Raw genomic sequence first — 13,123 nt, 5'->3', positions numbered from 1 at the left:
GAACAAAATCGGACAAAGAGAGATTATCACCCACCTGTCGCTATTATAACAATTTTTTAAATGGTTATTAACTGCCAACACATAATAGAGAATATAAAGCCTAACGTTGATTGTCTATTTCAAGCTAAATATATTTAATATCTTTAATGAACGAAATCTGCAATTTCTACATTTCTTTCTCCTTCAATAAAGAAGTTTCTCTGCTCACCTTCTTTCTTCATGCCAGCCTTGAAACATTTCCGTAATCTGCAGTACCTGCACTGATTCCTCTTGTCCTTGTCTACCACACAGTTCCGACTGAATCTGCAAACATCAAAATATTTACACACGTTGTACACAACAAATAAGGAAATCCCGTGTCAATGGAAAGGACAAAGAACAGAAACAGTGAAATTGGTATTTTTTCCTGGGATTTTTGTTCAAGTAGTTATTAAAAAAAATTGGATAGAATTTTATTATCGTTGGCTCATAACTTTTATTTTTTAATTATACTATGTATTAAGAACTTATTTTTACTGTGGTTATTATAATTATTATTTCATCTATTATAAATATTTTACTTTATTATTTACTACCGTGACGAAGAGTTAAATAAAATCTGCATTCAAATTTAATATTGTTGTTTTACTGCAACTTCTGCCCACTGGAGAACGAGGAAAATATATTGAGAACTGTCTAGATCGTAATGTAAATGCAACCATTGCTACGTAAACTTTCGAAATTAATGGAAAGAGCACAGAGCAATTGTCGTGTCGAACTGACATAGTGCAGGTGTTCACACGTTTATTATACTTGGGGGCTTTAGGGAAATTAATGAGACGAAATTTGAATAAAGATTGTTATCGTCTTGGTGCAGAGTTGTGGCATGAATTCTAGCAAAATGAACATTTTTAGCACGTCGAAGCAGATATTTATTTTACCCTGTATGTTTTTCTGTTGTTTATATTTGTCTGTTAGTCCCAAAGAATTTTCCTATGAACAATTTGGAGAGAAGGAAAAACGATTGCCATTAAGTTTGTATGCTAATCGTTATAATTTAAAAAAGGGAAAAAATTTATGAATCTATAATTTACAGAAAAGTGGACATCTGCTGTTGTAATTTCATGAACAATTTGAATAGTGATTGAACAATTTGGAGAAAGGGAAAACTGGTCGCCATTAAAATTTACCATAATTGTTGGGGTTTAAAAAAATAAGGAAAATGGATGTTATAGTGACCTGCAGGTGTACAGATGATTTTTCCTGACAGACCGCCTGAAGAATCCTTTGCAACCATCGCAGGATGCTGCACCATAGTGTTTTCCAGTGGCTCGGTCCCCGCAGATCGCACAATGTTGTGACAAAACGCCACCCACGCCCGATCCTGGCAGCCCGAGGACCGAGCCCCCTGCTGCACCTGCGCCCATGCTCAAATCGGCATCTGCAACAATGCAATTTCATCTGGTCAGCCATAAAATTTCATGCAACAAATTCAGTTGCTCTTGTCGACCGGCATTTTGCTTTGAAGAGAAACGCGAGAAATTGATTTGTCTTTTTATGATCAATTTTTTGTATAATTCAGTTAAGACACGTATATGTTTTAACTGACAATTGATTTATTATCTAATTTCTTATCGCATTAATTAAGTCTTGAAAACATCAGTTTACATAATGATAATGATTTGTTAATTGTAACGAGTTACGCCCATAATTCGTTCACGAGCCTTTTTACCCACTTTACGTAGACCATATACTGACGAATAATTATGCAATTGGTAACTTCATTCTAATTTCATATTAATCTAAATTCATCGATCTAGAGGATCGTATCTATAACTTATTACATATTAATGTTCGTGTATTACATGCACGCATAAAATGATTTAACGATTGCGACTGCTGTGGGGTAAAAACTTTGCCTCGAAACCATCCATTCATTCATGAATCAATTTTCAACTCTTAAATTAATTTCCTGGAGGACTATTAACTATTCGATCCGATGTTTTGTTCATTTGCAACACGTAAATTCATTTCATAGCATTTTTCAACCCTTAAATCAATTCATCTGTTAATTTATTATTTTGATTGACTTGTAAGTACATTGCCAATGTTAAAATAATTTCTAGATTACTTTCCATCGTTCTATTGGTCCTAAAATTAATTTTCAACCCCTAAATTCATTTTTATAGTATTTCTCAACCCTTGAATCGGTTCTTACATTTGTTTATGGACTGAATTAATTTCTAAATGTATTTTCAATCTTTAAAACAGTTTCTAAAATAATGAATAATTGTTAAATAAAATGAGAAAAAATTAATTTTCAATTCTCCACACTAGCCTGGAAACAAGGCTCCTCTAAGACTTCTTTTTTTTTTTTGCGAGGTGAAAATAGCAAGTTGACCACGGGGTTAAGTATGCAAAGTACTCGAGGTCCTTGAGATGGTATTTGAATATTCCTGGTAAACTATTGCGAGAAGGCCTCGTGTTCGCTACGAAACTTCGATAACGTTAAATCGCGAATTTTCAATATTTATTGCAAAATCGGGCTGCCGTAACACCATTTTACACCATCAACTCATTTATTTATAAGCCATTTATCGTTCTGATTGTTGTAGTCCATTAGAATTTGCATTGCAATTTGCATAACATAAATTACAAACGATATTTGAATGTTGGTGGTCGAAGATTATGATGTTTTAAACAATTGTATTTGAAAAGCGCGCCAATTCGACGCGAGACTACTACAATGGCGGCCGCCTTTACTGGAAATAAAAGAATAAAAAAAATTTAACTTTATATAACGTTCCAGTTTACAACAACTATATGTATCAAATAACGTCATTTTATTGAAGAAGTATGGTCAGGAATATGCCTATTACGTCAAGTCATAAATAATTTCTTGGATTTAATGAAGCATTTATGTATTATCTTGATGGCTAATCAAACTTGATGCAGCCAGCAACAAGTCTCTGCAAACAACAGTGAATACATATACACAGATACATGTACAATTGATTATCTCTCCAAATGGCTGGTCCAAGTTTTGTCAACAATGGCGGCCATCAATCGATGTACCGATAAAAGGCCATTTCAAAAAACAGGTAATAACACTGTCATTTTTAAATATTTCGTTGTGAAAAAAATTGAGACTAAAGTTAAGAGATGTGTTAGTGTCACTGTAAAAACCCGTAATTTTTCACTTGTTAATTATCCGCAAAAAAAATTTTCCAAGCATAGTCAAGGTGGTCTACCACCCCTTTAAGAGACTCGTTCGCCTAGCTCCTACAATTTTACGTACTTTGACTTCAAAAAATGCTATCCAATGGTCCAAAATAGTAGAAAATATGTGTGCAAAACCTCGATCCAAAACAGCCGTCCGATTTCCCAAAAAAAAAATTTCCAAAATGACGCTTCAGCCCAGAAGACCCGGTCAAGGGGGACTCGTTCGCCTAATGCCGGTTAGAAAAGAGATTATGCAAAAATCCGCAGGGAATAAACATGCGCGAATGAAGAGGTCAGTCGGCCGTGTGTCGCAAAAACTGTCGTCGAACGTTTTCCTTTTTTTTTTTCTGGGCCGACAATGTGCGATCAGGATAATATCATGCGAACGACGACGCACAGATATCGTCGCCGCGGAAAAAACTCGCGCCGGGCCTTGGAATAATTTATAAAGAGCAATTCATCGCGCTTTATTGCCGTACTATTTTCCTTTGCTATTCAATATTCATCTATTTTCCTATGCTGCCACGTTACGAAACTCCTTTACCGTCATCTCGCCCTACAACCCTAATCGCTAGGGGGGTCCCTAGTCGCTTCGTCCGACTTCGCAACACCGGATCGGTTCGGATAACAGAGGTTCCACTATATCGCCGATTACAGGGGTTAATGGAACCCGAATGGCATCGCCATGGGTGTCATTTTAACCGGAAAAATGTCGGGAATATCACGGTCAAAGTTCCATAGAGAAATATTTATAAACAAACAAGTTATCGCTGAATTTGTACAACAATATACGGTAGACACCCGCGTAACGTAATCAGAAATTGTTCGAGCAAGTCAAAAATCAGATGGCACACAGATCGTCGAAGCTTCTGAGCATCATTGAATCGATGTTAGGTGTTTTAGTGCTCTAAAGCTCCGAAACAGAAACCAGAGAAAAAAAATACAGAGGTTCGAACGCGTCCGAAAATAAACTGATGGAATAATGCTCGACCTTGGTGATAAACCAGAAATTACTCCCACGAACAAAATTCGGCGATAACCGAGGCCATTGGATCACATGATCAGTACTCGAGAACGCTTAACCGGGGAATTGAAGATTCGGCGATTAAAATGGCTTAAAATCCAGATCATTGAAAAATATCACTGGTTAACCTAACCTAGACCACTAACCTAGTAAAATATCACTGGTAACCTAACCTAGATTTTATTATTTAAAAATTTGTAAATATTTCAATTACATGTTAAGTGTACGGGTTTTACATATACAGATACATATTTATTTCTAAGCAATAAAAAAAATCATTTTGCCACGATACCTTTTGAAAGGCATGCCTGTATTTGCGTTACGAGCGTATTGCACCCAAACCTTGAACTGTCTCGGAAATTTATTGTCGTTACATCATTCGTCTAGTAAATAAATAATGGTTCTCTCACTTTTACACCGCCGTGTGCAACAAACTTTTAACGCTGACCGGCCGCGAGCCGTGGTTTCACCGCTGCAAGCTGTTTGCGCATCGAAAGAACTTTATTTTAACTGAAACGAGACAATCGAGGCCGCCATCGCTCTTGTGTTGCACTGTATAAACAATCCGACTCGTTGTTAACAAAGTAAAATAAAGCGTTAAAAATTGATCGTGTTGTTTTTCCTCCACGCGGGATTTATGGTTCGCATGAAACACGTTTACGAGCGCTTAATGAAAGTGATTGCAAATCAGTGTGTTCGACTATGTTTATTGTCACTGTCAGATATACATATACCGTGTGTTGTGGAGATTATGCAAGGAAATTGTTTATAGAAATTGATAGAGTGGAAAATGGACGCTTGGAAGCCGGCAATATGGCGGTTGCGGTTGCGGTCGCTGCCGCCGCCATTTTGGTCCCCGAATATATGTGCGGGCATCGTAATGTCATTTGCAATTGGATGGGAATTGATATTATTATTTATGAAATTGTTACAACAATATTCATAAGGATATTGGAAGAATATTGTGACATTATCGAATGGTGTATGAATAATCTGCAAATATGGCGGCTTGGTAGCTCAGTCGGCGCCATTTTGGTTCACTTTATGTGGAGGCATCGTAGTAGTATTTACAGTTAGGGAAAAGTCAATAATGGAAGATTAGTAAAATTATTTATTCAGGTTTGAGACATTGACAACGTTAACATCTTGTTTATTCGGTAAACACCGACGTATCAATTTTATAATCTCTGTTTTGTTACTCGAGCTTCCCGTCCAGATAACAAAGATACTGGAGTCACTCGAAAATTGGGAATCCCCTAAACAATTACCAAACCGTAGCAATAATCAGCTTGGCACAATAAAAACAGACATAATTGATAAAAAGCCAGGAAATCAAGTTAAGAAATACTTAAAATTTACAGTTTGAAAAATTGAATACGTTATTTCGTTAATAAGAGCAACGTTTAGTTGCAATGATCATTAATAAATACCCTTTAAATAATATTTGTCAGTGTTCCATAACTTATGCTATTGTTATTGGTCATAAAGACGGGAAAACGAATGAAATTTAAATATATTTCATTATCTTTTTCTGCATCATTAGCATTAACGATTCAATACCGAATGTATTGTTTTGATAATGAGCGCGATATTCATTTAGTGATTAACAAATCCATTTTTAATAACTTTCGTTGCCATTCTCCACCTTACAACACTTCTGTCAATTAAAATGGCGGGAAAATGTATGGAATTTAAACGGAACTACAATTTCATCGATAAATTCAATTAATCAATATTTAAAATTCACTTTCATTTATTCATAATGTGCACCAGTGAGTAACACATTGTTTTATTTATCATACTTAATTTTCGGAACCAATCAAATTGAAATCAGACGACTGTTAATAATCATTCGCGGTACAGAATGGCGGGAAAACGCGTCAGATTCGAATTGAATTGCAATAGTAACGTTGCAATGTTGTTACGTTACCAAAAATTATGCCTACTGTCGTACAACGTGATATAACAGTCACGTACAGGCATTATAGAAAACACTGGAAGAGGAGGTAGCATAAGTTGGTAGTGAATTGCGACGATTACGTCACGAGGGTCACTTCTGCATGTCATCGCGCGTCAGCGAAATTGAGCGGAGCCTGATGATTCCCGAAGAAATATATCGGTGCAACAAACTTGTCAAACATTATAATAAATAAATTTCAACTCAATAGTCAACTCAAATAGTCAACTCAAAACCTTATTCTTTAATTCCGTGAATAATTCTGGACGCTAAAAACAAAATATTTAGTTTACTTCAAACCAGGGTATTTCACGAAGTATAAAAATTTACTATACAGAACTATATAAAATTTACTATACTGTACTGCTCAAAACGAACTACATAGAACTATCCAAGATGTATTAGTCGAAGTGTACAAAATTTACTATATAAAATTATATAAAATTATACAAAACTATACAAAATTAACTGTACAAAACTATACAAAATTAACTATACAAAACTATACAAAATGGACCATACTATACTGCAAAAAATTAACTACGTACCATTCTACAAAATTGACTACTCAATATTATATAAAATGCACTATGTTGAATTATATAAACTTTACTATACATATAGGATTGTGTCGGTCTTATAGTAGTGAAGCAGTAGTATAACGATTAATTTGAATAATAAATGAAGCATCAGCGAAACAAATCAAACGGCATTTAATTAAATATATTGTTTCATGCTGGCAGAAGGTTTCCACAGCCTCGCGGCGTATCGAGACGAATAATCGGAGACACGCATAATCGCAGAGACACACATAATCGTCGGAAGATACAGCGAATAGGGTCAGGAACTAGACTTTGGCTTGAGTTAAGGCAGGTCTTGTCCACTTCGGTATGCGCCGCAAAATAGAATCGGCGGCCGTTTCATGTTCCCTGCGAATCTGCGAGCCTAATTGCAATTTCACACCCCCGTCACTCGGAAGGAAAGAAAAAAAGGAACAAAAGTGGATGCAGCTATCTTCGATAAAAACAAATATATATACCTATATATACACAACATTGCTATGTTAAACTGTTACACTCATGTTTCAATTTTTTTTTGTCCAAGTTGTTTTTCTGTCCTGCCACCACGATGACAATCATTGAGCAACAGGCTGACACCGAGCCGGTGAACCGGCAATTTTGTAACGCTATATGGTGAAGAAAAAAAAAAGAAAAAAACGAAGCTGGAACGACTGCTGACCGAGCCTTGATCTGCGAGACAACATGCTCGGGGCACGCATAATTTTCATTTAGTCCCAATCTCAATTTTATTACACTTGACTCCGTGTTCCAATTCCAATTTCACTCAACTCCGTGCCAATCTCGATTGCAATTTTTATTTAATCTCGATATAATTGTTTTTTCACTTCGATTCACTCACAACTATTGCTACAGTGCACCTGCTTGCAGCAACTATCATTATTTATCACAGGTTCAACTTATAGGGTAATTGCATTTACCTCATTTCTTATAGACTGCGGATTTTTATGCAGTTATAAAAATTGTTTCTGTCAATTGCAATTCACAGGAGCCAATCAGTATTAGTTACTCTCTTTGATAGTCCCAGCAACCTGAGAGTAATTCCTCGATAATCTCAAATTCCTTTAATTTGTAGTTCGCATGTGCCTGTGACGTAACTGGTGCTTAAACAGGATCTTTTTTTGCTTGTTTTTTAAGTGGTGGCTTATTACGGATTCCCCGCCCTACCTGGGGGAGAGGAGGGGATACGTGGGGCTCCCCAGAAGGAATACTCCATCAAGGTGACCTTCCTGAGCTAGGGGGGGGGGGGCGAGGTACACCTAATCGAAAAGGCTAGGATCTACTCAAGACCCAACTGCAGCTTATCCAAGATTCGACAATGCTGCGATCAATATCCAATTGATCGTGAACCAGCCAAGACCTCAAAGCTTGACCAAGATTTCATCTATTAATCCTGACCTAACCGAAAGCAGAGCGAGATCTTATCCGAGTCCTAATCAAGACCTGGGTAAAATCTGAGCGGGGTGTGATCATGATCTAATCAAAATCTGACCCAAATGCGATTTAGGTGGAAGCAAGAACTTTGAAAATCTTGCAAACTCGTTAGCTTTGCTCGGCCCAAAGATTACAGCTCTGGAGCATAGTCTTTGGAGAACTATAGGACTGAGGACCTGGTTTTTGAGTCTTCCGATAAAGTCATTTTATTTTTATGTAAAATAAAAATTGTCTAATTTGAAGCCGTAGGTGCCTTATAGACATTCATTTCTTAATAATTGTAACAAGCTGGAAGTAACAGAATATTTAAATTTTTTAAATGTTTTTACCGTTCCAAATTGCACCTACCCATTTTCAGCATAAATGCATAACATTCTGATTGAACCTACCAAGCATTGCAAACACATATTAGGTAAATATTGCCTTATAGAAATGGCAACACTATAATTATACATACTTGAACGACGAAATTTACTTCGCGGTTTTTCGGTAAATGAATTTTCATAATTTCAACAATTGTACAATATAAAACCGGTTCACTTGATCTAATCTCAAACTACACGCAACTAGGGTACAATATCCGAAGAACCTTTTGCTGAAATTATTGCGAAAATTGTTTGCACATTTTTCTTTCGACAGCCTACTGTAGATTTTTATTGTTTAGCATTTGAAGGAAGTTTCGAAAGAAACTTTTAGCGACTGGACAAAGTGTTCATTGAAATCCGTCGCGATCTACTGACCTAGCAAGCCAGAGCCATGCAGCGTCCATTATGTCCGGCGAGAAATGTTATGCTCAACAAAGATGTCCGAAGCAAACACAGGTTTCTAGTGTGCAAATAGTTACTTAGGGCCACGGCCACGATCGTTCGCGGAAAAATCGCAAGGAGAAAATCTTCATAGACTTCTTCTTCACCAGATATGTTGCCGTCACTATAACCATTATATCAGAAAGATTAATTTACCAACAGAACTTTTCATATTCGTTTATCTTTCGCAAAACAAGCACGGTTAATTTCTTCCTTGAATTTTTATGCAAATCTACTTATAAATGAGACGAGCAGAATTGCAAAGTTTCTCGCTGGACTGTGTATTTTTATGCACAATAAAAATTGCATAAAAATGCAACTGATTTAAAGCACAGAAGCTAGAGAGATAATTATCTCTTAATAATTATTATAGATAAGAAAACAATGTTGAAGGATTAGCGCTGCGATTTCGATTAATCGAGAAGCATTACGATAACTATTGTTTCCCGGTTATCTTTTGTTAACTTTTAAACAAGATATCGATAGATAGTGATCCAGTGTCGCGGCGACATAATTAAAACGGTTCAGAGATAATCCCTATGGCAACCTAATCGAGCTGGTTAACGATTTTCTGATTAATGTTGATTAAGACTCGTTACACGTCAATTGATTATATCGAAAGAGTGAAATTCTTTTCGAATCAGGCCCGAGGATAAAATATATATAGTACAAAATCAAGCAATTTATTGTTCGAATTCATTAAAACTAACAAATTCTTTTTTTCTATGTGTACGAAAATTAGGAGATAACAATGATGATATTATTTGCACGTTGAATTATTTAGTTAGAGCATCTGCCGGCAGGAAATATTTATACGAATTTGCGTATCTTATTGAAATTCAAGTAGATGCAATATTAATGTGCTTCTTTAATCTCAGAACAGTCAATACACTGCATTGAGCTCTATGGATTCAACCTTGAGCAAATCTTTGCGTGATACAAGGTAAATCCTCAGCTAAGATCTATTAAAGAGGATTCACATTGACATTCATGTTTGAGGACTCATATTTGAGTTTAGTGTTAGACAGCTCGCGGCGAGAAATTACGTTTGATGCGACCAAGCCTGCTGACTTCGAAAGATCCCCATTGTGATCCTGCGAATACTGTCCTTGCTTGCTTCGGCCATTTTGCATAAAACGACTATCGAAACATCTACAAATCTATTCATTCTTAATTAATTTACCACAATTTTCAGTGGCAGCTACTAAATTCGAGGAATAGTTTCCGTTTCGAGTTTGAACTTTTGAAATTGGCGCTCTTTTAGCCAGTCGTACCACTACGACAGATTTAAATAATTTTCCAAATAATTTCATTCAGTTCTGAACTTTAGATATTCAATCTATGACAAACGTTCCAATGTCAGACTAATGTATTCTTTGTAAAATTCGAAAGAAAATTATGTTCATGGCGCTCACCTCGTTGAAAATGGCGGGCCATTGAAAATTCATGTAAATTTCCGTTCTTTTGAACAACTGTCTGAAGAAAGTTTTGATTGCAGTAATAGTCAGAGAAACCACTAAATGTCTCCTTTCCATATAGAATTACGTAAAATTTCTCCAGTCCGACGAATATGTAAATACTTCTGAAGTAGGGTTACGTTGGATGTCATGGTGAGTGGAATCACTTAAGTAATAATCGCTCGAGTATTATTCCGCGGTGGCGGCAAATTCAAATAATCAATTTGAATAGCTTTGACACAGCAATTTATCAAATGTACTAATTATTACACTCTTTGTCCACTTCTTAACTATATTATGTACAACCATATTTTATAACTATACTATTTCATAAATCATTGTTTGAACTCTCGGAAATGTTTATAGACAATCGAATATTTAATGGGAGATAAAAGTAAAACTACAAACAATCGAAGAATAGTTTAACAGTATTCTGAACAATATTTACTCTTGAATATGCCGCATATATTTCAACATTCATGTTAGATTTTTTACAAATGAATTGTAATGTACAGAAAATTATGTAACATTTGCAAAGACACTTGTAAGTCTCTTCTACGATGGCGCCAAATTCAAATTCACAACTTGACACGTTCCAATGTATTAGATAATGGTTCCGTTTTAAATTGTATTTGAAATGAAATGCAATTAACAAATGAACGAAATGATAAATAAATAAAAAATAGTTTCATTTTCTCCATACAAAAAGTAAAAAAAATTTCCAAAAGCGATTTAAACGGAGATTTGAAAACGAGCCTCGCGCACGTGCGTCTCTCGCGGAGCGAATAACTGTCGGCACGACTCGCCGTTTAATAAACAATTAATCAGAAACGGACGGAAAAACATGCGAACGAGCGTCTGCATCCTTCACGCGTGGAAAACTTTCCACGTTTCTCGTTCGCTCGCGAAGTTTATCGCTCCACTAAAGATTTCTTTACCACACGCGAGAAAAAAAAAAACTGTCGCCATTCCTTTTTTTCTCCCCCCCCCCCCCAGCTTGTCAGCGCCGGCAGAACTGATTTTCATAATTAGCTTACCCGAGAAAGGTTGCATTTGAAGCCGTTTACGCAATTTTTCTCTCTCTCTCTCTCTCTCTCTCTTTCTCGTTCTCTACTTTCGTTTTTCCACTTTTTCCCTTCTGGTTTCGATGTGAAATTAATGTCACGTTTAACGGATACTATTTATAGACTGCGACTGTCCGTTATCGCTAATAAATTCTTAGATAACAAAAACTGTTGTGTGCTAATTGTCTCCGGGGACTTCGGGGACGATTTGAAAATTCGCGCCATTTTCCGAGTCCGTCTGTCGGACGCTATGTATTGTCATTCGAATAATTAGTGGGAAAATTGATTTTTTTATCGTTTTAGTGCAAACGATCGGAAATTGATTGGTTTTTCGGTAGACGGTTTGAAAATTCCCACCATTTTCCTTCGTGCTGATAAATTCGAAGCGTTGCATGGTAATTTACACAATTATACTATTTATAGACGGCGACTGTCCATTATCGCTAATAAATTCTTAGATAACAGAAACTGTTGCTGCTAATCGTTCCGGAGACTCCGGAGACGATTTGAAAATTCGCGCCATTCGCACCGAGTCCATAAATCCGTAATTAATTTTACTTTATATTGAGTTGACTGGAAATTGATCAGGTACTCGGTAAACGATTTCAAATTTCGCGCCATATCACGCGCAAGGAAATATATTGTATTTATTTTGCACTGTAATTGGCATTGATGGAGTCATTAAAGATTTCTGTAGCATTTAGCGGATACTAATTGAAAGAAGTAAAAGTTACTTAAAGATAGAAAGTATGAATCGAGATTCGAACGCATGTAGCAATTAATTAAATAATTTAACATGCAGGGAAATTCTGGGAGAAAGTCTGCGGAATTGTTTGAACGCGTCGCATTTTTAGAAATAAATATACCTCAGCATTGTTAACATACTATTTCTGTAGCGACTAATCGTGCATTTGTTTAAATATTATTTTCTTTTGTCGTTTCCATTTATCAATATAGACTATTGCTTTCATAATTCATTAGTCTACAATATTTGACCTGTGTGGTTTTGAATATCGTTAGCATTGACTTTAACACATATGTTACTGTCTACAAATTTGGCTAATCATTAAATGGCAAATGTGGTCATTCTAATTCAATATTCCAAAATAATTGAACAGCATGGTCTAGAATAATTTAAATATTAAATCAACGATAACATTTCGTGCTGTCATTTTATATAACGAGTCTTTCTAGTTTCTACTGGACAAACACTCGTTCATTTCGGCGTGTAACCATAATGACATTACTATTTCTAGATATTTGTCCGAAATGAATCGCTATGACGTAATAACGAAACAGCTTCGAGCAGTGAAATTTGTACAGAGACGTGCTCTTGGATTTCAGGAAACTATATCTCGACGAATAATACATCGGCGTGGTCTTCAAAAAATCAAAGATGGCCCCTAAATTAATTCTTACACATAGTAAACATCTCATAGCGAATCCATATAATAATCTTTATTATTTTCAGCTTCTATTTTCAGATATTTTGAAAGACATTTGAATATTTCTCTGGCATCTCGAATAGTAATCATTCGTTAAAATACAATCTCATTAGAATAACTAGTCTTGCTAAGGATTCCTTTGGTTGGACACTTATAT

At 35.9% G+C, this 13,123-nt stretch overlaps 1 protein-coding gene across 4 annotated transcripts in view; it reads right to left on the bottom strand.

The window, feature by feature from the left end:
* The window catches only part of Hnf4 (Hepatocyte nuclear factor 4), a 46,955-nt gene that overhangs the window by 10,095 nt on the left and 23,737 nt on the right, over positions 1–13,123 (bottom strand). For all 4 annotated transcript variants that reach the window (XM_076796555.1, XM_076796556.1, XM_076796557.1 and 1 more), the window contains 2 exons: positions 1,219–1,420; positions 209–303 (listed from right to left, as the gene is read on the bottom strand). In XM_076796555.1, the coding sequence (XP_076652670.1) occupies positions 209–303; positions 1,219–1,420 (297 nt within the window). The remainder of the gene's footprint in view (positions 1–208; positions 304–1,218; positions 1,421–13,123) is intronic.

The sequence above is a fragment of the Halictus rubicundus genome, chromosome 11 (assembly GCF_050948215.1).
Source record: "Halictus rubicundus isolate RS-2024b chromosome 11, iyHalRubi1_principal, whole genome shotgun sequence".
Lineage (NCBI taxonomy): Eukaryota > Metazoa > Arthropoda > Insecta > Hymenoptera > Halictidae > Halictus > Halictus rubicundus.
Note: the sequence above shows the minus strand (reverse complement) of the source record. Positions and strands in the feature narration are given on the sequence as shown.